General features: G+C 40.1%; 1 protein-coding gene across 4 annotated transcripts in view; it reads left to right on the forward strand.

Annotated features, from left to right (window-relative positions):
* Positions 1-8475: 8475 nt before the first annotated feature.
* Positions 8476-27688, forward strand: part of GRIA2 (glutamate ionotropic receptor AMPA type subunit 2) — an 89241-nt gene continuing 70028 nt past the window's right edge. Inside the window, exons 1-2 of one of the 4 annotated variants that reach the window (XM_054632621.2) lie at positions 8476-8955; positions 9278-9418. In XM_054632621.2, coding sequence (XP_054488596.1) covers positions 8868-8955; positions 9278-9418 — 229 coding nt within the window. In that variant the 5' untranslated portion in view covers positions 8476-8867. The remainder of the gene's footprint in view (positions 8956-9277; positions 9419-27688) is intronic. The other 3 variants (XR_008534220.2, XM_054632619.2, XM_054632620.2) reach the window with 3 other exon arrangements.

The following is a 27688-nucleotide window of genomic DNA, read 5'->3' on the forward strand; positions in this document are numbered from 1 at the left end:
TCTGGAGGTTTGTTAGCTAAATCCTTGAGGTGGGAAGTTCCTGTCAGGCAATGCTATCTGCCATTCAAAGGATGTAATCCAAAAGCAGTGTAGATAGAATCGCCTGGGGACTGGTTCACACACAGGAAGTTTAAAGGGTGTGCCACATGTCTGTCTGACCCATGGACTGCTTTTACTGCTGGGTTGTCTTTCATGGCTGACATTCAAAAGGAAAAGTTTGCCAGAGCCCAGGGTGGTATTTTCAATCCATTTCACTTCACTGTCATTTCATGGAGTATTACTGTAATTGATTATTCAGATGTATCACACAATCATTTGTCAATAACACCAAATTGTCTGTTCATCTAATGAGGCACTGAATTGAGATGAGCTATAATTAATAAAATTATAAAATAATCAGATGATGAATGGAGAATATTCCATTCTGAAGCATAACATTTTTTCTACAGACTTTTATGTGCAGTGCTGCAAGAAGCAAGCAGAGAAGCAATATTGCAATCTGCTATCTTGTTCACCAGTCGTGCTTGGAGTGCTGGTGTGATCTGTGATTTTTCTTAACTGCCTCAAATAACTGAATGCTTCTTGCTGTGAAGAAAATCTGAACTATTGATACCATTCTAGTATGAAAACATCAGTAAGAACTGGATGATTCTGGATACATGTTTGAGGAGATAAGTTTCTGATCTCTTTATGTTTCTCTAGCTTTTTCTAAAGGCCTTGTGTGTTTTGTGTAAGCTCATTTCATTGCCTTTGACGTTTATTTGCTACAGCTGACCAACCTCTAAAATTAAGGTCCTATTTTGTTAGTGCCACTAAAACCACAGGGAGCCCAGCAGAATAAAGGCAAATGTTTGTGAGGGTTCTCCTGCAGAAAGTGCCTTTCTGTGCTCTTATTTATGTCAGATACTATCAGCAAAGGCATTTTTAGCGTTTTAGTTATAGAAAATTAATTCATTGGATCCCATCAGAAGATCTGCTTAATTTAACAGCAAGGCATTAATGCTATTTTCACAGTAGCTACACCTGGTACTGACAGGTCAGGTACAGCCAGGATTTGGGAGAGAGAGAATGTATCCTTGTCATTGCCCCACATATTCCTAGCTGTGGCATAAATCATCTCTCTGCCTGTGTTTTTCTTTGTTGCTTGTTTAGACTTATGCCAGTGACATTTCCAAGATCAAGGTTAGGTTCTTGTTGTTAACAACCATTTTTGAACTGCCCTGGAGACCCCACCAGCTCATCTCTTTCTTTTGGAGCCCTTCATGCATTCACTCATTCATTGTGCTGTGTATGTGAAAGGAAGCCAGAAATTTGGAATTGTTCAGAACCCAGCCACGTGTGCCCATCACCTCTGTGTGTAGGTCTCATTGAGGGCAATGCAATTAGCAAGGAGCAAGGTCAGTCTCAGGTTAAATGGCAACTCCACAGACCACAATAATGACTAGCAGTTAATATGCATAAGATAGTAATGCAACACCAATGAAGTTTCAGTAAAGACAAGCAAGCATTGTTTAGCTTGTCTTTAATGTCACAAATTCTATAAGCAGAAATTTTCCTACTATAAACTTGTCTATTAAACCCTATATTAAAAGAAATTGTGCAGTTACCAGAATGTTATTTTCTGCATATTTATTATGAAGTAGATGTATTTCTAGTCCAAAGTGTGAAATTAAGTGCCTCATAAGAATTGTTTGGTTTTCTCTTACATTTCTGGTTTGGGTTTTTTCCCTATTGTAAAAGCTTGCCCCTAACACCACACTATCACAACTAATCTCTGGGAAGGTATGCCAATGCAGAGGTGAAAGTAAAAATATCTGTGCTGTGAACTAGTTCTGGGACTGAACATCTGAAGTGGTTTTTCAGAACTAAAAATAAACTTTTGTTGAGCATAGCTCTGTACATTTCCATGCTAACTTGAGCAAGCTGTTTCTTGACACCAAAAAAAAAAAAAAAAAAAAAAAAAAATTATGGGTGTCAAACAGGTAAACGGTGAACCCAAAAGAAATTTCTGTTGTGGGAAGATCAAAGATCATAATAATAAGGATAGGAGAGCTGATGTTTCAAATCATAGAAATCCTTTTAATGTTACATCCTATTTCTGATGTGGTTTTCAAAAGTATAGTGTAAAACATATGCAATGGGCAATTGGACAAAACAAATTTTTTATCCTTTGGATATTTCCTGAAGAAAATAATTATTATCTTGTCTCAGCAATTCTATCTATTCCTCCAACTGAATTTATTTTTAATGTTGCTAAGTGCTTGTACTCCATAGTGTAATTTCTGAAACAATTTGTCTCTTACCTATTTGTGTCATAAAATAAATGATTTTAACATTTGCTTGATACTTTTTCTTTGATTGATTTTTTTAATCGAAAACATAATAGCAACCATTTGACTGATAGGTGTTTAAACTCTTACTCACTGTAACTTAAATTTTACTCTGTTTTCCCAGTGACAGAAGCCCTGAAAAAATTATAAAACTATTAAATAAATAAAATGCACTGCAATAACAGAATCATTTTAAAACAAAATCCTTATCATGAACATCTTTCTTTTTAAAAGAAGGTTTGTGAGGCTTTTTCACTCTTAAAAGCAAAACTAAAAAAAAAAATAAAAAAAGAAAAAAAATTAAAAATGCAGGTGAGCACAATGTGCTTATAAATGAGTCTATGCCCTAATTCTCAGTTATGTGGGGACACATTAATACCTGTTACAGTGCCAGTTTGTGTACAGCCATTGTGACTGTGACCAGTGGCAATGGGGCAAGTGGAACCTGATGCCTGCGTGCCTTCTGATGCTGCTGTAAGGTTCTAAAGGGAGACACCCTTTTGAAGGAGAAAAAAGGAGTGTTCTCCCTTGGTGACTGCAGTGAATTTCGTTCCCCTTTGCTGTGGAGGGAGCAGCAAAGCAGCCTCTTTCCATCCTACATCTCCCCACGCTGACAGCTGGCCAAATTGTGTGTGCTCCGCTGAGCAGCCTGGAACGGGGCTCCCCAGCTCCAGGGGGTGGAAGGAGGTGACACACTGCCCTTTCCCCCTCCCCTGCTTTGGCCCTGACTGCCTTGGTCCCCAGCCCAAAAGCAGGATTAGCACTGGTGCAGGCATTGCAGCTTTCCTGCTTGTTCAAAAAGCTCTTGGCCACAAAGCCTCGTGCAGAGGATGTGAACAAGGTCATGCAGAAACCGTTCCAGACAAGAAGGAGAGATTCACTCCGGCAACGTGGAATGTTATGAGAAGCTGTCTTCCCTGGATTAAGGAGTTTAGCAGTTAGTTCTGTTGTGGTAGAAAACATCTTTGAAAAGCTAATGTGAACACTGTCCCGAATCCTGTGTAAGGTCATAAAGCAAATTATAGTGTTGATTAGCATGGAAAACCACTGTGAGAACTTCTATTCTCTATGCAAGTTCAGTGTTCATGAACTAATTCTACCTGTTGGGATACAAAAAGAAGTCTCTGATGCTCATCAGTTTTGCAACAGGTTCAAATTTTAAAAAGGTCAGCTGATTTCTCCAGGTTTCTGGAGGTAAATAGAGTAAGTATTTTTGTTATGAATAGTGTGAATGAAACATTAAACTGAGAAGATATCTTTTCCATGCTGAGAATGATCATTTCCCATGGGCTGGTATTTGTTCCATGTCCTTGTTCAAAATATTACTTCTGCATACTCACCACAATAACACAATCAGCTTCCTACAATACTCATAAATTTAGGTGCAGAGCAATATGTGACCAAGCATGTACAGAGGTTTTACTGTCACTGGCACATATTAGCCTTGGATTTTAATCTGTTTGTAATTTGTAGCTCCAGAGCTGCTTCTCAGTATTATTGCCTGGGATTCTGAAGATGTGGGATTTACCCTAAGGTTCTGTGGTGGCTGAGGGAACAAACACTTAATTTTAACAGAAAAAAGGTGCAAGTCACAAGTTAGCAGAAATTAGAGACTAACACTTAAAGTGTACCCCAGATATGTCATTAGAGAGCAGACTATAACATCCTTGTCAGCTCATATTTGCCTTTTAACATTTTAGCATGTTGTTTATGAATGCAGGTAAGTGAGATGGAGAGCTGATTTGACGAGTACTGGGGATTTGACAAGTACCATACCTCAGCAGGAAACAGTCCACTGGTATATGAGAACTGAGGTCCCATCCTTTGCAAAGGGCTTTTCATTCTAAATAACAAGGAATACATTTCTCACAGGTGACAGAAAAGATGCAAGGCTAAGGAGGAATTTCAGTGTTTAGGAGCTGACCTGAAATACGAGTGTAGAGTTGATACTTCAAATACAGATGCTGGCATGAAAAAAAGGAATAAAAACATGATGAGAATACATAAACAACACTGAAGTCAAGGCTGGCATTGCTTGTGGAACAGATGGAAGAAGTGGTAGATGAAAAAAGAGAGGATCAAGGCTGGCCATTATGGTCTAAAGCAACAGTCCAACACATTTGAATTAGCTGTGCTCCACAGAGGGAATGGGGTGTAAAATATGAGGGTAAAATCAAAATAACTGTAGAGAAAAGGAGATTCTGATGGCAATGCATTGGGAAACCAGATGGAAATCAGCCAGGAAAGGAGATGGTGAAGAAGAAGAGAAGTAGCAGGTAGGCAGGGGAAAAAATAGGACAGGAATAAGAAATGTATCCCTTGGGTCTGAGACAAAGCCATGGAAGTTTTTTATACCACTGGAAGAAAAAGAAAGATATTTCCAGACAAGAATCAGGGATTTAGCATGTATAGTCAAATCTGAAAGAGTTCCTTTTATGTTTTTCCAGAGGTTTAATAATGTAATTTGCTATAATCTCAGTAGAAAAAAATTGAAGCAATCCAGCAGATTTTCCACACACAGTTTATTTAGCATATACTTAAATGATTTTATTGGCAAAATAAATATAAAATTTCCTGCAAATAGAAAGAACACAAGTAGCTCGAATAAAAAAAGTAAATCCCAAATTACTATAAATTTCTCAAAACAGCTAGCTAACATGGTAACAAGCTGCACTGTCACAGCAAAGCAAAGGGAAGTGAAAGCTATGTGGTTATTACCAATTTTTTTCCATCAGTTGTGCCAGAAGGATCATGATGTTGCTTTTCTATCATCAAAATCATGTAATAGAAGGGAGCCTGAGCTACTCCTTAGAAGGTGTCCTCCCTGGGTGTGGGTGCTGTTAATGGGAACAGAATGTGTTTGCTAATCAGAACAGGAGGCAGAACGAGCATGAAAGATCAGGACATACTTTTTATTTTTAAAACGACTCTTGAGATCCAGAGTGAACATATGGGACTGCACTCTTCAAAATAGATTTGGAACCTTCATTTGTATTTCCTCTTTGTTTACTGGTATTTGAAAATACTTACTGGTATTTGAAAAAGTTCTGCAGAGTTCAAAAATCCAAAGACAATAATCCTTATTGAAGGGAAGTATTTATTGATCAACCCTGGAATCAAAGGATTCATATGTTGGTAGAGCATTTTTGGATCCTAATAAATCTGCATGCTTTAAGATTTTTTTGATAATTAAGAAATAGAAAATAGTTGTGAATATAAACCCCAAAAATTGATAGGATAAAAGTCCAGAAGGCTATAACCATTTAGTCTGAGCTCTTGCAAAGGGCCTTCTCAGAATTTAACTTTTTCAGCTAGGATTTTTAGAAAATAGTCTGGTTTTAATTGTTTTCATTAAACTGCTCAGCATATGGCTGCAAGGTCAACGACACATTATTAAAAAAGCAAAACAAAAAATAAATTTTATTTCTAATCTGAATGTGATCAACATCAGCATTGAACAACTCAGTTTTTTACTCCATCCATCTCCTCAAGTGTTTTATATTTTTTAACTTACTTTCCTGAAGCATGTACTCCATGTCATCAAGCCATTCCTGAACTATTTTTTGGAAAGTATATGGACTGATCACTAAATGTTTCTGTTCAGTTTTCAGTTCTTCAGTCTTTTCCAAGTTTCTTACTGCATCTCATATTCAACTGATGAAACATATGAACATTTATTTGAACTGCAGCCACTGTCTCAACCAGGACTGTGCCAGGATGAATTGCAGAGGAAATGTACTCCTGATAAATTGTACTTCTGATTAGCACATATATCAGCTCTTTTCAACTTCTTCACCAACTTCTACCTTACATTCAGAATATCCATTAGACAATATTAAATTGTTAAGTCAAGTATAGCCATGATTATTTGCAGCAAGCAGCAAACCTCTCTTGGAGTTCTATGGAATCAAGATTAAGCACTTTGGCTTTTCAAGGGTCTGACATCTTATTATTTGATATCTGGACTTCTGTCATCTGCTATTGTTTTCATTGTTACTGCAGAGCTATGTTCCTTTCAACAAGTGATGGATGCTTATTATTAAGTGTCTCCCCACTGATGCTTTGTTCACATTCTGAACTAATGCATTTTTATATGAGCTCCTTTCATAGATTCGGAAGAATGCATATTAGAATATAATCTGCTGTTTTTAAGAATACAATCTTTACTTACGTCTTGCAAGATTCTTTTCCCTTGAGAAAAAAGTATTGGATGTGATTCCCAGTAATGTAGTCTGATTTTCTCATGCACAGTGTTAATGAGTATATCTATTCTTAGTACATGGTCATAAATTACTATCACCTATAAATTTCTTTCTTCTCCTTTGCCCAATTGCATCTTTTCAATTAGCATAGGATTGTTATAAAAAATAGAGAGTTGAAGAAGATTTTTTTTATTATCAACATTTTTCACTAGTACTAAATTCTGATTTAACTGTTTCCTTGGTGATTGACTCACCCATGCTGTCCTTTTGTACTTACTCATATCAGTTGAATTTTTTTATTTTTCGATGTCACACCAACAATGGAATATGGCCACATAGTCTGACTCTTTTTTTCTACATGTTCTGATGTGATGATACAAATCTGGAGCAGTACATGCACGTACATGCTCACAATTCTGAAATGGAAAAATATAGATTAGAAAATCAACAACCATTATTTCATTTTTATGTTTGAAATCACCCAAATTCTTTTTATATTTTGGTTCATTATGCACTTATAATGTATATTGACAAATTTGATATTTTTGTTTTATTATAACATATTAAAATATAGAGATCTTGGAGATTTTTGCTTCATTTTAACCTCATTTTTTATACATAATGGAATGCTTTAGACGTCAGTGAAAAAAACCCCCATACAATATATCTATGCTTCTGTTAAAGATTGGCAGTTTTACACTGAAATATTTATTAAAAGTAAATGTCTGTACATCTCATTGTCCGGGATGCGCTGGACACGACCTGAATAGAAGCTTTCCCTTGACAGCTTCATCTGTTGCTTCTCACAGCGATGCTGCCTGCCCCTTTCACAGAATTCAACAGCAGGTTTTACCAGGCAGTGCAAAATGTGGCCTCTGGGAGACACCAGGCTGGGGGCAGAAAGTGAGGAAGGGCTTCAGCAACTCTGCCATTCCACCCAGATAAGCCCATAGGGGCTTTAAGCTCAGGTTGTTAAGGCTTGCTCTCTTTTTCAGGCTCATCTCATTTTGTGGGTGAGAGAGAGAAGATGAGACAAGTACAGAAAAAAGCTTGCACAGGATTTCCTGGTGAAATGACTCAAATGAAATAAAACTCATCATGAATTAGTAATGAGTAAAGAGACTAAAATTATCAACTTCCTATGTGTTCAGGATATGTACTCGTATTGACATCTGAATACCTGAAGCTTTGACCCTCTCCTCCTGGAAAGGAGAATTAAAAAAAATTTAATAACAGTAATAAAAATAAAAAGGAAGAAAAAAGAGGAAAGGTAATTAATTGCAAGATCAGTACATTTTCCTATGTGGATATTTCCCAGCATTGTTAACTAAATATAAGTTAATAAAAAATATGCCATAAAATTATTACTTAATAGCAAATTCATTGTTATGGTCACAGAAATGCTACACTGCCTTTCCTTGTATAAAATGTGTGTGTGTGTGTGTGTGTGTGTGTATGTGTGGTGCACAGCAACAGACTTCGTGCCAAACTGAGAAATGTTAAATTTAGCTTGCAGTAAATAGCATGTCTAGCTAATACAGCTGGAACCCATCTTGGAAAAGGGAAAGAAAAAAAGAAAAAAAGATCCCCATTATGCATGAAAATGAAATATCAGAATAGCTTTAACTCTTCCTGCCTATCAACTTCATACCGTTTGCGTATAGCAGCTGAAAAAAAAAAAAAAACAAAATTAAAAAAAAAAAACAAAAAACAAATTGCTCTTCAGGTGTGTTTGTGAGGTGGGGAAGGCCGGTAAAATAAATAAATAAATAAATAAATAAATAATTAAAAACCAGAATATAAATAAATAAATGAGCGGCCGATCTCCCCGAAGCGATGCCGCTGTCCGCGGTGCTGGAGGTGGCCGGCCGGGCGGGCGCGCGCAGGGGCGGGGCGCGGCGCGCGGGGGGCGCGGCGGGCGCGCTCCCGCCGGGGCCGGTTCCGCGCAGGCGCCGCCGCCGCCGCCTCGCCGGGAGCGCCGCCCGCCCGTTGAGTGCGAGGAGCGCGGGCGAGCGCGTGCGAGGGCAGGGCAGGGCCGGGCCGGGCCGGGCGGCGGGAGCGCAGCGGGCACCGCCGGCACCCCCATCCCGCTCAGCGCCGGAGCCGGCAGCGGCGGCAGCAGCAGCAGCAGCTCCTCGGACAGCGGCTTCTCCCGCGCCCGCCGCAGGGCTCTTCTCGTTCCTTCCCTCCCGTGGCTCGCTTGGTCCCGCCGGCCGCTCGCCCGGAGCGCACGGGATCTAATTTGCTGACGAGCGCGCTCCGCGGAGGAGGAGGAGGAGGAAGAAGAAGAAAGGGCTGTTTCCGTGGCTTTGTGGATGCTCTACTTTTCCTGGAAATGCAAAAGATTATGCATATTTCTGTCTTCCTGGCTCCTGTGTTGTGGGGACTGATCTGGGGGGTCAATTCTAACAGCATACAGATCGGTAGGTGCCCGCATTTGGGGGGACCCCGCTCTCCTCCCGGCGGATCTTCCGATCCCTCATCCCCGCCGCTGTCACTCGGGCATTCCTGTCATGTCGCCGCGCTCCCAGTCCCACCGCGGTGCCCGCCGGGCGCCGGCGAGGTCCCCTCGCCTTTTCCCCGGCCACAGCGCCCGGTTCCCGCGCCCCCCGACACGGGACGGAGCCACGGCCGGCAGCGCTCCGGCACCCGCTCCCAGCGCAGCCCCGCGGCGGGCAGAGACCTGGCCCCGGCGCCGCTCCGCCGGGGCCCCCGCCCGCCTGACGCGTGTGTGTTTCCCTGCAGGGGGGCTGTTCCCGAGGGGCGCCGATCAGGAGTACAGCGCGTTTCGGGTAGGGATGGTTCAGTATTCCACCTCGGAGTTCAGGCTGACTCCCCACATCGACAACCTGGAGGTGGCCAACAGCTTCGCCGTCACCAACGCCTGTGAGTAGCGGGCGCTGCCAGCCTGCCGTGGCGGCGGGGGCGGGGCGGCTGCGAGCGGTGCGGCGGGGGTGTGTGTGGGGGTGTGTGTGTGTGCGGGGGTGTGCGGGGTACGTGTCTGTGTGTCTGTCTGTCTGTGTGTGTGCGGAGGTGTGTGCGGGGCGCGGTACCGGGGGGAGCCGCCCCGCCGCCGAGCAGGTGCGGGAGCGCCCGGCCCCGTGCGATCGGGGTGCGGGGTCTCCGTGCGCCCCCGCAGCCCTCCGGGAGGTGCAAAATGGTTCCCGGCGGCTCCCCCCCGCGTTATGTAAGGCTGCGCGGCCCCGGGGCTGCCCGCAGCGCTCCCCCGCCGGCCCGGGGCTGCCCGCGGGCTGCGGAGCACCTCGCTGCTGGCGCGGGCACGGCCGGGGCCCCCTCGGGCCAGCAGCCGAGGGGTGCGGGGCGGGCAGCGGGGGGCGATCAGCCATTTTACGCCGCGTGGTGCTGCGGGCTCCATCTCTCCATCCCTCCATCTCTCCATCTCGTCCCCCGCACGCAGCGCTCGTGGGCGGCCGCGCTCGCCGCCCGCTCTGCCTCGCCGGGAGCCCACCGCCCCCGCGGTTCTCCTGGCGGGGCCGTGCCCGGCTCCGCCCTCGGCTCGGCGGGGCCCGGCCGCACGCGTGCCGCGGGGCGCGGAGCACATGCGGGGCGGGGCAGCGCGGCCGTGGCAGCGCCAAGAGAGGAGCCCCGGGCGGGCGGCGAGTCCCGCAGCCGTGCGCGCTTCTGCCTCCTGCCGCTCGGGCCGGCCGAGCTGGGGCTGTGGGACCCCGCGGGGCGGCGGGGCCGGCCGGGCGAAGCAGCGCCCAGGCGTGCGGCCAGGCGCGGCTGGCACTGCCCGTGCCGGGTGAGAGCGGGCAGCCGCGTTCCCAGGGCGCTGAGGCGTGCCCGCCTCTGCCCCGCAGCCCTCCCTGCCGCCCGAGCCCGGTCCCGGCGAACCGGGGCTCCCTGCAGCGAGCGGGGAGCGCGGTCGGTGCCGTGCCGGCCGCTCCCGCCCAGCGCCGCGCTCCCCCCAGGCGTTCTCCCGTCCCTCCTGGGAAAAAGACGTAAGGGACACTGAATCTGGAGGTTAGCTGTCAGCGGGAGCTGTTTCCCTCCATTGGCGACCTTGTTTCAGTCCCCTGGTTCAGCTACCGCGTGCGGTGGTGCTGAAGAGGGGCGGCTTGGCACAGACGCTGGGATAGGTGGTGCAAGAGCTCAACGCAAGGAGCTTTCAGTGGCATGTGGGAGGGTAGGAGGATAGAGCATCCATAGCTGAAGGCAAAAAAGGTCAGAGCATGTAATCAGCCACAGTAATGCTAAATTGTTAATCTTTGCAAACTGCTTAGATAGCTCTTCCTTCCTTAGATAATGGGGGCTTGTATCAACCAGAACCGCACGTGGTCAGTCTTTGCAGATGATGTTACTTGGACTGTTGATGAAGTGTAGCAGTTACGTGACATTCTGCAAAAATGTGACAATGTGTTTCTCAAATCTGTGAAGTTAACAAAACCATGAAAACATGTTTTGCAAAACACCAGATTTTTCCTACTAGCAGTAGAGACGAGCAATAGTCACCTTGTCTTTGAGAAACTAAAGGTTGCATATTTTTCCCCAAGACCATCAAGTGCTTTTGCCCAGCATTTGTGTGCATATAACAGCCTTGTTCTTGTCTCTCGTGGAGAACTTCTACAATACTCAGATGCTATGTGTAGGCTGTAGACTGCAGTGGTGGACTTTGAGGCTTCTAACAGAAGGGAGATGGATGCTATCCATGTCTTGGATTTTCCTTTGTCTGAACATTGTCCCATGCTTCAATTTTCAAGCAGTTTGAAGAGCTCCAAATTAAGACCTGAAAATATACTTGTTTTTTCATCACCTCAGTTACCACTGATGTTGTAGTCAAGTTATCTTGTGCATTGGATTTAATCGACTAGTGAAGCATGTGCTAAAAATTTGTACAGTATCCCCTCAGTTACCTTCCTAGAAGGGTTTGATTGGAGGACAAGGAGTTCCGAAGACAGATTTTTGGCTTACAAGAAGTAGAATTTAGGAGCTGATTGCAGAACACTGCATGCAAAATGGTTGAGAAAAATCCATCTCTTTTTGTCCCCTCTATGCTTGTTCTCATTTGAAATAGTGAACATTCTGCATGTTGGTTTTGTTAGGATTTTTTTTTGGGTGGGGAGGGGGATGTTTTTTTTAATTTCTGGAATAGTGTTCAAAGAACTTGTGCCCAAAACCAGTACTATGAAACAATGCAGGTGTAAAAGAAGGTCACAGAAATGTAGGATAATATGAATCTGAAAATGCTTCACTATTTGCACAGATGTTTCACTCCAACAAGGCAATTGTCCTGCACAGAAATGTAGCAGCAGGCTTATACCATAATAGAAATTACAACCTTTTGCTGCCCTAAACTGGCCACCAAAATATTTTGGCTCTTGATTTAAACCCGTGAGCCAGCCGTGTTTCAGGCTGCCGAAGCTCTGGCTGGTGTGGCAGAGGTGGGGTGCAGCCCTGCCTGCTCGTCTCAACCTGGCACCTGCAGGTGGCAGCTGGCAGTGCCTGGGGTCCCCTGTGCCACCCCACCGGGGCTCAGCCTGCTTCCCTCCCACCCCTGGTAGCCTCAGGGCAACAGCACACTGCTCCATCTGCTTTAAAAACAAGCAAACAGAAAGCCCACTGCAAAAATGTTAAAGTCTTCAAACTAATTTTTGGTGCTTGCTTAGAGTTTGTTGATGGAGCAGATGGTTTTTAGATGAACCGGTGTTGCTGGTACTACTTTGAAATTAGGTTCCTAAACTTCAGAGAGGAGGAGATGGTCACGTACCCCTGAGTAATGTTCCAAGCAGTGATACTACTCAGTCATTTAATGGTGGCCAAAAAATGGGTGTAGGAGTGGACACACTGTGAGTAGGTAGCCTTAACTCATGTAATGACTTGTGTTTCGGTGGGAATTTCACCTCAACACCAAGAGATTGTGTCATGATGCATGACAGCAAATTGGGCCCCAATTCTACTGACTTTGACCAAGGTGGACAGGCTACTTCATGTAACCTGGGAAAGGAACCCAGCTCAATAATGTTCAAAAAGCAGCCTTAAAAACAGTCACTTCAGTTTGTTGAACTGTTGCATCTCTGCAAAGCTGTGTTGACAGGTCAGTGGGAGTAGCTGCTGGAATCTAATTGCAGTTTGACACTCAGTAAGTCAGAATCACTAGGAAGCCTGGTGGTTTAGATTGAGAGGTGGTACATGTTTTTTTCAGAATAATGCACAATTAAAAGCAGTGTTTACTGCCATGACTGCAGTTGTAGCTTTCAGGAGAAATGAGCTGGGCTTAGCACTCTCTGAGAATTCTTGGTTCATTCTAACACAAACTCTTTGGTTCTGTTTGTTTGGTTTAACAGCTGGAGCAAAGGTACAGCATTGGAGGCCATTCACAGGGCAGAATGGAACATATCCAAACCACTGGAACATATCCAGACCTCTGGACTTCATTGTCCTTCAGCACAGTATAACTGAGTCTGGTCTAATTGAAGGAGTGTGACCATCAGTGATACCAGATTTTTTAAAAGTTCTAAATTCTGTCAAAACAAGAAGGAAGGAAAGTGATAAAGATGAAATGCTTTCCTCTTAAATCTGCCTACCAACAACTTCAGGGGTAGTTGTATTGTGTTCTGACATATTTTAGAATTGAGAGGATATTGGAGTCACTTAAAGAGAGGTTTCCTATGGAGTACCATAAAACTGCCATCATGATAACAAGTTTTTTGTGTGGTAGTTTGAGCACAGAGGTTTTATATGTACAATCTTGAATGTTTAATCCTGCTGGCTCAAGAGTCAGTGTTGAGCTTTGCTGTTTTAAATCAAGTCTTACAGCTCTGCAGGGATCACTGCACCATGACATTGTGACAAGGGGATGCTGATTCATGCATAAACCTTAGATCCTTTCATTATATCTTCAACCAGCAGCTTTGAAAACCTATGAATATCTGGCATGTTGCAACTTGAGAGTCATGGCAAAGGTTTCCTCAACCATTTTGGAATATAATGCTATAGCTTTCATTCTTAAAGAAATAGCATTGAGTATAATGCTGACAAAATGCTTAAAGAATAAGCAAAAATAAATATCCTTTAATGGGAAGGATAGAAAAAATTTAGACATGTTTATTTGAACTAAAATTACTGTGGACCAAGCCTAAATGTATTTCACAATAAATTATTAGAACTGATTTTAAGGAAAGGAGGAATTTATTAGCTGCTTGTGTTTCAGTTCATTTGTATTCTTGGTCCTTCTCATTTCCTTTTCACTATAAGACATTTCTCAGGCTCAGTGAGCAGATGTGAAATAGGTTTTGTGCCTCCTTGTAATTAAAATGGTGAGGATCAGATGAGTTTCTGCAGTAAAATGATACAATAAAACCAGGATGTAGCCTCCTGTGATTTTTCTTCTCTCAAAACATTTCTCTTCTGGAAATTGATCTCTGTAGCAAACTTTAAACATTCTTCTACTCCCGAGAGTTCTTCATAAAGAAACCTGGGGTGTTTATTGTGTGTCAGAGCTGTCCCTGCTGTGCATCTTTGTGCCTGGCTCACAGACCATTTTCACACTGCCGTGATCCAAAGTGAGGGCAGGTCCAAACCCAACAGTTTTCTCTTGGCTGCTTGACTTTCCAAATTCTTATTATGTGATTATGGAAATAATTTTGTCCATAATATCTGAAAAAATTTACCGTGCAGTTTTGAATACAGTACAAATATATATTTTACTCCTACAAATCTGAAAATGAGTTATGTTTAATAGTAGTTTGTGAGTAGTTTGGCAATCAAGCCTTAAATATGCCAATCAAGCTGACAAATAAACCAATGTTATCAGTCAATCTCTTCAATACATGTGTTTATATGTAATTTTATTCCCATATAATATATGAAAATGTATTAAATTTTTTTCTGCTTATGCCAACGAAAGTTTTAATTAACACTGACTTCAATAGGTGTGATTGACTGCACATAGTTGGGGATGTACTTAACTTCTTGTGTACATAACACTTGCTTTACTATCCTGTATGTGTTATGCACCTAAACCAAGCAGCACTGCACTGGGTGATGCTGTTACTGCTGGTTTCATTGGTTCTTTTCTTCTAGCTTCTCATGATTAAAATACTTTTGAGAATTAAGGCATATTTAACAGATAAATAATTCCTTTTGAACATTCAATAATTACTAGGAAAGTATATAATACCTGGGAATGTATTAGTTTGAAAATGCATTAAACAGGTAAAGATTATTCTATTTTCATTGTTTTGAAAATTCATATGTCAGTTCATATGCCAGTTTATCAGGCATCTTCTGTGAAAGCATGATTAACTTATTAAAAACTATTTTCTTAAGGAAAATATAATTTTAAATTATTAATTGAAATTAAAATCCTAAATACTGATAGGACTAATTTTCAGGAAACTACAAAGAGGACTGAACCCACAGTAAATATAAATGTGTATATGTACATAGATAGATAGATATGCATGTGTGTATACACACATGTATATGTAAGGGTACACAAATATATATTTGAAAGAGTGAACAGCAGTTTGTTATGGATGTCATATAAATCAAAAGCAGGACATTGGCTAAACTCTACAATTCATTTTCTGAAGAGGATTATCTGAGAGCACTTACTAGTGAGCTAATTTATCTCTTTAAATCATGTTCTTGTGCCTGTGAGCCAGGTGAATTAAAAATTTTGCATAATGAAGGCTCATGCCCACATTCTGGAAACAATGTTACAGCAGCTCAAGCCAAGGAATGTCACATCAGACTGAAAATAACACTGAAAACATACCCAAGTAGGTGAAAAATGCAGTTGCATAGATCAAACTCTCTCTATATGTATATGTGAATGGGTTTTTTATCTGACATTTAGCTGAAATTTCTATTTCAAATATATAGGTTTGTGGAGCATCATTGTTATTTTGTCTTGAAACCTTAATGTTTTCCTTTGGTAAGTTCATAAAAAGAATTTGCATTGACTACAAATGCATATAAAGTGTAACCTTATTAAAACTGAAAAAATAGCTTTTATTTAAATTAGTAAATAATTTCAATAATGAATTTTATATGGATAAGCAATAAGGAGTGAATAAATTAATCAGATAAATGTACTGAAGGCATTCTGTGAACCAGCTCAACAGTAAGGAGTATACAAGCAGGTTTTAAATAACCACATGTTGAACAAATTCTTACTGAACCTTCTAAAATCAATAACTGTGTGTAAAATAGAGCTGTTGTCTTTAATTTGGGTGCACTTACAGAGTGGTATAGATGTCTTTTGAAATACCTCTTTCTTTTTTCCTTTATCTATCTGTATATAGCACCACCACAGAACGATTTTTATTTGCTAATGCAGCACTGCTGTTCCTCCTTGCTTAACAATTATTCCACCATAGATCTTTGATTTTTTTTTTCTTTTTTCTTAATTGTTTTAAGAAAGGTTCTCAAGTCAGTCAGTTTATGGGGAGTTTACCTTTTCCCCCCACCAAAGTCCCCATTTGGGCAATATATATACAGAGTTAACATTCCTGTCCTGAACCTGATTTAATGTACAGATACCTAATGCATTTTCCAATGGCTGGTCACATTATGAAAGAGTGAAAAAAATTTTAAAAGATAGATTCACAGTAAAAAAATTTTAAAAGATACATTCACAGTAATTCTACAGCAAGGTGTGGTTCAGCTCCAGCTATTACTATCTCCCACCACCTGCTCCCAAACCTGAGAAATTAATGGGATTTTTTTAAGGGTTGAAATGTTATGTACAGTTCAACTAAAGGTGACAGACTCAAGCTAAAGAAATGTCTTATTTCAACTTTAATCCACTATTTTATTTGATATCAGAGGAAAAATAGTCAGATCTGTATTAATTATCTTGAATCAGTGTGGTTGGTTGGTATATTTGGGATGCTGGCTCTGTAATTGAATTGCCAGTCACTTCAGTTAGTCCATGAACAGCTTACTGGGCTTTATTGCACATGGAAATAGCTTCTTCATTACTTAACTACAGAAGATAAGTGTGTTTGCATTTCACCGTTGACAAAAAAAAATAAAAGGGTATTTTTCCATTTGTTTTAAAATGGGCATGTTTTTCCCCAAGGATTCTTCCAGTGAACAAGAGTAGGGCAAAATTCTGTAAAATGTTCAAATGCCCTGATTCATAAATGCGTGGTCATACAACTGTTTGAAGAGTTTCAAAGCTCAATCAGGAACAGAGGCTGATTTTATAAAATGTTCAAAATAGGTATTTGAACATGAGTTTACTATGCTATATTACCTATTCAGTTTAATATCAAGTTCAGGTAATATTGGAAAAATATTGGAAGAAAACATAATTGATTTCATTCTGCATTTTTTCAGGCTGCTGTGGTTAAAGCTGTCATGCCACTGTAATTTCTCCTCAGTTTAAAAGAGTTTAGAAGTTTGCAAACATGGCTTGGGCTGGAAAAACTGCCTGTTTATTACAAATGCTGTGAACTGATTCTCTTTCACACACTTTGAGGATGACAAACAACAGATTGTTTCTAAGCACATGGTGTGGTAGAAAATTTAAATAGCAATCTGATAGGTAATGCAGAGATTTTTCTCATTATCTATATGGGGAAGACATACATAGTTTCTGTTTTTGGGGCTCATGTCAGCAGCAGGGTGAGAGAGCTCAGCAGAACAGCTTTGCACCTGCTTTGCAGCATGGAGAAGGGATTTGCTTTCTTTGCTTTTCTGCTTTTTATGAATGTATTTGGAAGTTATAGGACTCTGGTTTAGATCCATAAAATTAAAATGCTAATATGCTTTACCATTTCATGTAATGTGGATCTAAATTATTTGAATGTGTTGTATTTCTTTCTATACGTGTAAACTATCTCAGAATGTCTGCAAATGTATGCTGATGAAATAGACTGTACAGCTCTGAACAAGTCAGATTAATTTGTTAATAATCTCATAAATCTTTGAAATTGAGGTTGTTGAGGGATAGTTTGCTCAGAATGTTTCTGCCTGATACTAGTTATGAGTTTATTTTGACAAAATGTCTTCCAAGCCAAAACGCTGATTTATATTATTTTTTATTTTCCCCTCTATGAAAGTCACAAATTCCATTAGGCTGTGCTATTACAGTCTCAGAGGGGGTTCTTTGTACAAATGTGAGTTCTGGCAAGCAGCAAAATGTTCCTGCGTGACTGCACCTTGGGCAGAGACCTACTGATATTTGGGAGTTTATTCCAGGTGTCATATTGGTAAAGCAGGGTGAATCATTTGCATGGTTAGTGCATACCAGGCATGTGCCTGAATGAGCTGCACCAGTGCTACTTAGAGCAAGAGCAGAATTGATCCACAGTGGAATTACAGGGAGTGGTTAGCAGAATCATACAGGATGTAAGTTACTTATTTGATTTCTCTTGTTCATGTCAGGCAGAAGACCTGAATTTTAGACCTTTGTCTTTCTTTTTCAAGTTGAAAGCCCTTAGCATTTGTTTTGATGTCAGAATCCCTCACTGTCTCTTCTTCATTTTTCCTGCCTCAATTAATTTTTGTTAAAAAAACCCCTTATTAATCCTAAATTTTGCCTGATGCAGGAAGGAAAAAGTAACTTTGAGGTTTTGGAAGCAGGAAGACAATTTCTTGCCCTTTGTTGTTATGATAAAGCATAGAAGAAAGAACCCTGTTAGGAAAATTATTATGTTATAATAATTTCAACAATTGCTCAACCAACAAATATTAATGGGCCAGACTTACACACAGCTTTAAACTTTTGAAGCCATTTTAACGGAATAGTTGGAAATTTAATCATATAACTTTATTATATTGAAGGACTACATGGATTTGAGGGACCAAGAAGATGAGAAAATGAGTCACTATATATTATATATTGCAGTATAAGTGGGGTTTTAATTTCACTCACAGCTTTACATCTGCTCCATCTGAAGGTGCTTTCATTTGCTGAGAGTGGAACATGCTGAAATTCTGCAGAGTCGTGACTGAGAAGTTATTCAGTGCTTTTACCCACTAATCTGATTTGTTGATGTATTCAGCAACCTGATCCAGTGATCTGGAGTCCAGACCAATAAGACCAAGCTGTTCACCCAACCAAACAATGCACAAGCTTCTGCTAATGGTAGTAGATACATAACCAAATCCAAAAAATTAAATTACCTACTTTTTCTGTATAAATGTGGAAAATGGATTTGGTTCTTTCGTATGTGGAAAGAGACAGAGATTAAACAATTCCTAAAAAGGGCAATAGTATTTGAGAACCTCTCTGACCTACACAATATTTTTTGCAAACTTTCTGTTTGCAAAAATGTGTTACAAACATGTGTTCATGTCGGATCCCTTGTTTGTTTGGTTGTTTGATTGGGGTTTCTTATTTATTTTATGCTTTCCTTAAGTTCTTTGTCAGGTTTCAGTATGGAAATCTAATTTAGAAAACTTTTTAGGCCACTTCAACTCAGTTTAAGTATGTAAATAAAACTGCTAGCTAAAAATGGAAGAGTTTGGCCTATGCTTCTGCTTCCTTAGGTGATGGGAAAAAGCATAATGTTTACTCCTCTCCTTTTTTTTTTTTTTTTTTTTTGCATTTGATCTTGGATGTTATTATTTAATGAAATCTGTGCATAAACATGAGATTTTAATTTTATCTTAACTCTTTTTTACTTGTAGTGAAGTGTGTTTTACCTTGACTGTGTAAAATCAAGTAGCATACTTCTGCTGTAGAAATAAGCAAGCATCTATGGGCTGCAAATACTGATTTTGTTAGCAAGTGGAGCACTTAATGTTTCTTTGAGCTTATCTCCTTCCTTCCATTTTAATATGATGAAACCAGAATGTATTCTTCAAGGTCTCCATTTGTGGAGACACTTCTAATTCACCTGCAGTTAAAATTCCTCAAGACCCATTTTATGGTATTCGTGCTGTCTTGTGTGACCTCAAGGGGCAGCTCCAGAAAATGGGAATGTCAAAAGTTCTGTGGCACATCTGGCAGCCTACAAAGGTCCTTCAGGTACTCCAGTGTTTGAAATGGTGCTTGGAACATGTGCTTTGTAACATCAGTAATTTCCTCAGTTTCATAAGAAAAGGCAAGTCTGTAAACACCCAAATACTTTTAGGAACTCCGACATTTTTGTAAGTTCTGTTGCAATTAGTTGGTTTTTGTAGAGGAAAGTGCAGATCATATTAAGTCATGGCTTTGACATTCCAAATAAATACATGTTCAAGGATGGTATGTGCCTGTCCCAACACACTGAAGGACCTCCAGCATTATTACATCTAGTTTTGTTCTTCTGGGGATGCAAAAAAGATTACTTCAATATTTTTATTTGCCTTTCTGTATGGAAGTGTTTCCAGCTTCCTGTTGAAGCCATGAGTGCAGTGATTCTGTCACTGTTGTGACTTCTAGCATTACTTTTTATTTTCTGGTACACAGAATCCTGATTTCATGTGCCAGTGTTTCTGGCTTTATCTTGTATTCCAGGAACTTGCAGTGTTCCATTTTTTGCCATAATTCATTGTTACACGACATCTTGAGGTGTGTATGTTGTGATACATAGGAGCCATTTTAGAAACTAAGTATCAACAGCCTTTAAAAAACAAATGTGTTAGGAAAAATGTTCACTTGGCTTGTTCCTCCCTTCATATTGGTGATAAATTCAACAATGTAGATTTATTTAATTCTGAAGGGGTTTTTTTATTTCTTATTTTGTTTGCTTGGTGGGGTTTTTACATCTTCTGTCCTCATAGTGCTTAAAAAAATTGTCCAAAACTATTGTTGCTACTTCTGGATTATTAAAAAGAGTGAAAATAAGTGTGCTAATTGTTTAACTGTGACATGTTGGTGGTTTCATAGCAAGATATTTGTGCCTTTAAATTTGCCTTATTTAGTAAATGTCCTTTGAAACTTCCTGAGGAAGCTAGCAATGTTCACATGGTTAACTTAGTCATATCACTGCAGATTGCTTAGCAACTTCTGGGTTGTGCACTGCAGTTGAAATGGATTTGCTTTTGATCTAATTTTTTCCCCTTCAAGAAAAAGTCTGCCTTATTTTTCTGTAGGGTTCTTTTTTCCTTCTTTCATTTTTCCCAACTAGCTCAATGTACCAAAAGTAGCTTTTTCAGGAGCCCTAGTCCATCTCATTAGGGTTGTCTTCTGATTTTGAGGTTTGATTTTAAGAACTCCTTGCTCAGTGAATGATTCTACTTAGGACACAGATCCATTGGGTGGTAGATGTAAAGTGGGTTTTTTTTATTTGTTTTTCTGAATGCTTGAAGCTGTAGAACTCAAGACATCTCATCTTGTTACAAAGCATTTTTTTAACTGTGTATGATAGACCAAAGGAGAGACTGTAATTTGACAGGCCAGGAAGAGGTGTGTCACACTAGCTGATGTGCTGGGGGATAGTTTTGACCAAAAAAATCTCATACTGTTCAGATTTATCCTTAAAATTCCTTCCAGACTTTTGAGACAGGACAGATATGCGCGTTTCAATTTATGTTGCTTCTGGGGTTTCTGTTAATTTCTCATTGTGTAATCCTTGGAGGTTTTACAGACTTTTGATGAGTCCTTACTAGCTGTGGTGTGTCTCTAGTTCTCTTCCATACAGCATGCCAGGACTGACCAGTTCCCCAGGTGGTTTGGAAGCTGTGGGCTGTAACACTGTCACGTTACACACGTCAAAGTGGGAACATTCAAGAGTCCAGGTATAGCTCAAAGATGGAAGCATCTGTGTCACCCAGCCTCAGGGGGGTGAATCAGTTGCCTCTCAGTGAAAGTGGAAATAGCACCTAATGGAACAGACATTGAGTCAGCCTAAGCGGCAGGAAGCTCCTGTTTAGAAGCTTCCAATTGAAAGGGTCAACGTTGAATCTGCTTCTCTCTCTTCTGGGGTGACTGACTGCAGCTCTGGGGCAAAGGAGGTGGGATTACTGAGAAGAAGCTGCTCTCTGAGCTGCAATGGGTTGAAGCACTCTGGTTGTAATGGTGCTTTGGGTGCTGTGCTGATCTGCCACTTTAAGTTGGAGCAGTCCAAGGGTGGAAAAACAAGTGGGAGAGTCTGGGAGCTCAGAGAGTGGTAGAGAAGAGGAGATGACTTTTTGCCTTACCTTTGCAACAAGCTTGGGCCAGGGTTAGGAGGGTATTTTTAAACCTATGAAAAGACAAGCAGTTACACAGTCAGGTCTTCTTTTCCCTTGAATGTACTAAACTTAGAGTTTCTCATTAGATTGAAGTACTTCATCTGAATTTGCCCTAGTAGACCTGTAGTTTTAAACCTGATATTGTAGCAGAAAATATGGGTTGTTGCCTCCCTTAGGAGGAATTGCACTGTAGTCTTTTTAATTAGTTCTGTATCATGCTGGAGGTACAGTTGGTAAGATCTTCTGGATATTTTAGGTGGCTGTTAAGGCTGTTTGTTTTTTAAGTTGCAGTGGCTATGTTCAACATGGTATTGCTATTCCCATGGGTATAGTCACTTGTTTCTAGATTACATTCAAGGCAGGGAGTTGAATCTCTAGAGGTCTGCATATGTTTAGTTCTGGCTATGTGAGTAAAGTTCTTGTTTAGCTGTCAGGACAGCTACATTTATGGACACTTAAGATAACAGGCACTAGATTTAAAGATTAGAAACCTGTTGCCAGGTTGTTTTCTATGATGGATGCTGAACTTTCAATATGTTTTTCATTATGTGTCAGATGGTCTGTTTCAACCATAGTATTTACTGAAGGAGCTTGTCAGAAAATGAGAAAATGAATTATTTTTTGAATTTTATTTTCCCTTTGGACATCAGGTAAAATAAGATTACCTTGCTTTTTCCTATATAATCTTCATGCAGGGGATCATTAATTCATATCATAGTTCATCTCTCTGAAAGAGGAAGTAGGAGATAGCAGTAAAGTACTTGGATTTTTTTGCCCTCCCCTTTTCTGGATTACCGAGCACAAAGAATGGAAGTTCAATTTAGGGTTAAGTTTATAAGAAAATACATTCCTATTGCCCTTTAGAGGCACATAATATGTGTTATATACTATGCCTATTTTTCATTTCCTGTAAAAACAGGAAGGAACATTTCAAGGAAAAATGTGCTTACAAACAAAACAGTCTTGTCAAGGTCTGAATTATTCATACATAGGATGAAAAGTGAGGGATTTAAACCTGCAAGTGTGAATAAGAGCATGAATAACTGGAGTGCTATGCTGTTAAATAGCAAACTAGGGTATCAAAAGATAAATGAACAGAATAGCCTTGTTCTGGTGTGGCAATACCTTTTTACAGGCAATGAAATAACAAGGATCACAAAATATTATGCACCCCTCAGGAATAGGTTTACTAGATGTTTCTTCAAAATCTCTATTCAACTGATGTAACTTGCTCTGACAGCTACTACAGAGCTGAATCCTGAAAGGTCCAGTGTACCTGAGCATGCCAGCAGTAGCTACCTGTGATTCACAGGACTTCTGCTTGCCTTCCCCTGCATCTGACTGTGGTTCATCCCCTTTGTTGCTCACCCAGGTAAGTATAAAAAACAAAATACATGGGAAATATTTGGCATTTTAAATTAAGAATAATCATTATACAAAGTTCACACAGGGCTGAATTAAACCATGAGTTTTCTATGACTAAATTACTACAGCTGATGTCAGGTAGCAGCTGTAGTTCTAAATCTGTGACAATCTCAACTGGCTATCAGTGCACATAACCATTTTGCCTTCTGTGTGTCTGGATTTCCTTCCCACACAGAATGGTGTTTCTGAAGGGACAGTCAGTGCTCTGTCACCCTCCCAAATGTCAAAAAGAACTCTTGTCCAGACCAGAGGTGCTCTCCAGGGTTCCTGGGTCTGTTGAACACAGGCACTCAAAATTGAATAAAATGCACAGTCCTTATTAAAAGCATTCCTTTTGCTTAGGTAGCAGTACTAGCAACTCTGAACGATTAATTTGGAATACATCAACTGCTTGGCCTTAAGAAACTATGAATAGTAAAAAAATATAGGAATTCTGACCATTTTCCAGATAGAAATTCTGTTGAACCATTGCTTGTTCTTGAAGGCAAATATTCTTCTGCAGATTATTTGAAAACATGATGTAAGAGAAATGTTGTTGAACAGAACAGTCTAGAGTGAAGGTCTGCAGATGCACCCTTCCCTGTCCCTAAAATGATTCCTCCTGAGGAATATCTTTGAGTCTTTAGCCATATATCTTCCATCATAGTGAATGTCATGGAGTTTTTATTTTTTTGAGAAATGGTTAATTTAAATCACATCTAGTTCCAGTTCATAGTAAAATGTAATTAAATTTTTTTAAAGGAATCATTTCAAATAAATCATCAGCATTATGGTTGAGTTTCTGATAAAATGGCAGGTAGTGCTCCTCTAAAATACCACCTTTTCCTCTAAAGTATCACCTTGATGGTATTTCTTTCAAACTTTTACATTATTTTCATGAACTTTTTAACACCAAGTGAAACAAGTCGAAACAAAATGTCTCTCTCCAGGAAATACCTAGGTGTATACCATCCTGAAGTGATGATAATCTACCACATTTTAAGATTCAATCAACACATAGAGCACAGAGTGGCTTTTTTGTTCACCCTTTCTGCATGGTCGAGAAAATGTGAACAAGAAGGACTTTTTTTTCTGTGACAATTGAAGTTTATAATGCAGTGGTTTGTTTTTTCTTTAATTTCTAATTTCATGTTTTGAAACTTGGGAAGGTAGTAATTTAGCAGAAGTTCAACCTGTAGTCATTTTGTGACTGAAAATTAGATTGTAACAGAGAAGAGAGAGAAGAGAGCTCTTTTTCTTGCTCCCATGACCTTAGACTTCCTTCTTGTAGGCAGAAGTTGCAAGAGGTTGAGTTAAAAGTAGGGAGATGTGTCAGTTTAAAAAATTAATAAATATGATGTATATTGAGAAGGGATTGAGATTTGTTGTAACCCTTGATGTTGTGTTTTTGGAGTCCTTCAAAATAGAAGTTATTTTTAAAAGTGTAAGAAGAAACAAACAATTCAGCTTGAAAATTTGTGAAACCATTTTTCAATGGCATATAAAAGAATATTTGTTACAAAGGAATATGTCATGGTGATTATCTGTTTACCATGAGTTATTTCAGCTTTAAATAAACTTTGAGTATTTATTTTCCAACGTGCAAGTACTCTTCTCTGACTTCCGGTGGTGCCCTAGAACTTGCTGTCATCTGATGGGTTTATATCCTTAGTTACCAGCTGTACCAGCACTCCAGGTTTGGATCTATGCCAGATGGCCACAGACAGTGCCCAGGTTTAGGAAAGTGGAGTCCAGGGCTGCTGGCAGTAGGCAATTGGATTTGGCCACCATGTTTCCAAGAGAAGGGTGAATGGCTGTTTGAATGGAAGTTTCCCAGCCAGAGGCAGTGGGGATGGGGAATGCATAGGGGCTCATCTTGTTTCCTGTATCACTCTTGTATTCACTATTTTGGGACATCAGGGGCTTGCCTGGCATATTGTAGGTGACTTTCAATCTGCTTTATGTCCTGCTCCTGTGATTTTGCAGATCCCCCCAGCAGAACAGATGATCTGTCAGAAGTCCATCACAGTGAATGGGGAGTGTGTTAGGAGTGCATCAGTTTGAAACTCTTCTTTGCATAGGAGAACCAAAGGGGAAAGCCTTGTCAGTGTGGCAGAATTAAGGATAGGCTTGAGTTCACACCAGTGTTCCAGATTTGCTGCCTTCCACTCCAGGAATTATGAGTGCAGAGAGCTGTCAATAGTGTCTTTTTTTACCATTCTCCTTGTATGACTTAGCCTTTGCTCTGGAATATTTGATAATAAGAACCAATATGCTCCTACATGCATGGTTTTGGTACTGCAAAAGATGACTTCTTTTGTGCAAAAGAATATACAAAGCAAATGTTAATGACTTGCTTTACATTTAGCTTAATAGAAGGAAATCTCCAGAGAAAGGTGTAACATTGCTTTCCTAGTAATAAATTAAAATCTTTTACTCTGGTTGCAATGGTCCTTGTTTCATGTTGCATTAATTCTCAAGTTTGCTAGTTTCTAAAAATATTGACTAAAATGATGAAGAAAAAAAATGCAGTTGCTGGGCTATCAAGAAAATTCCATGCACTTTTCTGACAAAATATTCTGAATGTACTGTGGTGTATCCTTCAGGGAAAGTGGGTGCAGTTTTTCCTATGCTTTTCTGGAATTCTTATTAATATTAACTTCTAGCAATGCATTGGAGTGGCATTACAAACCCCAGAGCCTGTTTCAGATGCTCATGCTGCCAAGTTCAATCCATGTGTAAGTTGTAGACATGATAGTTTTTCTAGGAGAAAAATACATGGCTATTTTAAGAGCACTCTTGTGCTGTTTGCTTTGCTGTGTTTTTCATACCTCATGAAGCATTAACAGAAGTGAAATGTTTGATTTAAGACTGGGTCTAGTTTAGCCCTGAATATGAACAGTAGTGTTCTCATTATTCTGGAGTTCTGTTTTAACTGTCCCAGTGGTGTGTAATTCTAGTCAGGGATTTGATATTTCCCCTCAAGAAGGAACATGAATTGGACTGAAAAGTGGCTTTTTGCTACCAAGCTACAGTTTGAGGGCTTTCTTGTATCAGTCCTTCATTTACAATAGTGTTTGGTAGGTTTCAAAAGGCCTTGCAATACTTTGAAGACTGACCCTTTCTTCTAGGTTCCACTAGGCTTTAAAAATGAACTGATTTTTTAAAATGGACTTGTCTTCAAGCTTCAGTGATTCGTGAGAGATTATTTTGTGGTTTTATTTTCTGTTTACGTTTTTTTTTTTTTTTTTCATTAAATTGTTCCTTTTAAATTATTTTCTGAAATATTTACTTCACATTATGCTCAAGTTGAACAGAATATATATGGTCTGGAATAAATGGTTTAAATATTAATCCTTAGGGAAGACAATGGAAAGGGAAATGCCTCTGCCACTCCATTTGCAGCATAGCATGAAACAGTCAGATACAAAGGTGAGGCTCCTGACTTTGAATGCAAGCTGCTGTCAGTCAGATGTAAGTTGTGTATGATCATCTCCTGTAAATCCCACCACTGCAACCCCTGCCATTGTAAGTCACTGTGCAGAAGGCTTGTGATCTGATTGTGAATCAGTGCTTTTTCTCAAGTCCTGCTATTCAGTTCAGATTATTTCATTTTCCTCAAGGGCATCATACTCTCATGCCAAAGGGAGTGTTGAAGATGGTGATAGAGATTAACAGTTCCTGTAACATTGCATTTAACCTGATGTCTATCTGGCAGTAGTTTTGGGGGGGTTTGAACTCCACACCTTTTTTATTAATTATTTTTTTGCATCAGATGCTATAATATGAGATTGCTAATCTGAAATGGCTTTGTTTAGTGGTCCAAAATCCTGTAAGAAGGTACTGAAAGTGATGGCTGTATATTTAGCAACTGCTGTGATAGAGCCCCTCAGCAGCTAACTAAAAACTACCCTGTACTGCAGAGCATCATCTGCATTTATTTGCATTAGCTTTGTGTCTGGATTTCCCTGAATGTATTGCAGGGATATTGTATTAGGCATTGCACAGCTCTGTAGTAAGTGCCAGTTCTTGGCCCAAAAAGCCCAGAACTGAAGTATTTGAGGGAGACTGAAGAACTTTCTTGCTCTTTTCACATGCAGTGTGAAAGAGGGTTGGAGGGAGATTAAATTATTTACTCAAGGTCACAATGTTGTGTACAGCAGAGCTGGAAATGAGTCTAGATTTCCTAAGGGCTGGTGAGAAAGAAGAATGCTGTTTGACAGAAAAAATAATTGTTTTGACATTAGTTTCCTTTGTAATGAGTGAGGGAAAACAATCCATCAGAAATTTCTTATGGGTAAGGAAAAAAGACAAAGTTGAAGATTGGGAGAAACATAATAAGATAAAATGGACAGGGAAAAGAGAGAGAAGCATGTCAGAGCATTTTTATGAAAGGGACAGAAAACAAAGTCATTTTTCCTCGGCATGATTGAGGTCCTTGAACCAATGTATTGTTTTAAGTAAGTTCCAATTAGAGAACACTTGTCTTTTCTTTATACTTGTGATCCAGAATGCTATTTTAGGACTTAGATATTTTTTTTTTTTTTGGCATGAGAGGGAAAGGGATATGAGGAAAAGACAGACTACCTCCATTCAAGAATCTTAGGTCATCTCAGTTCTGTTTGTTACTGCATTACACTGCTTTCGGACAAGAATCATTATATTCCAGAAGGTGCA

Source organism: Agelaius phoeniceus, chromosome 4, assembly GCF_051311805.1.
Source record: "Agelaius phoeniceus isolate bAgePho1 chromosome 4, bAgePho1.hap1, whole genome shotgun sequence".
In the NCBI taxonomy this organism is placed as follows: domain Eukaryota; kingdom Metazoa; phylum Chordata; class Aves; order Passeriformes; family Icteridae; genus Agelaius; species Agelaius phoeniceus.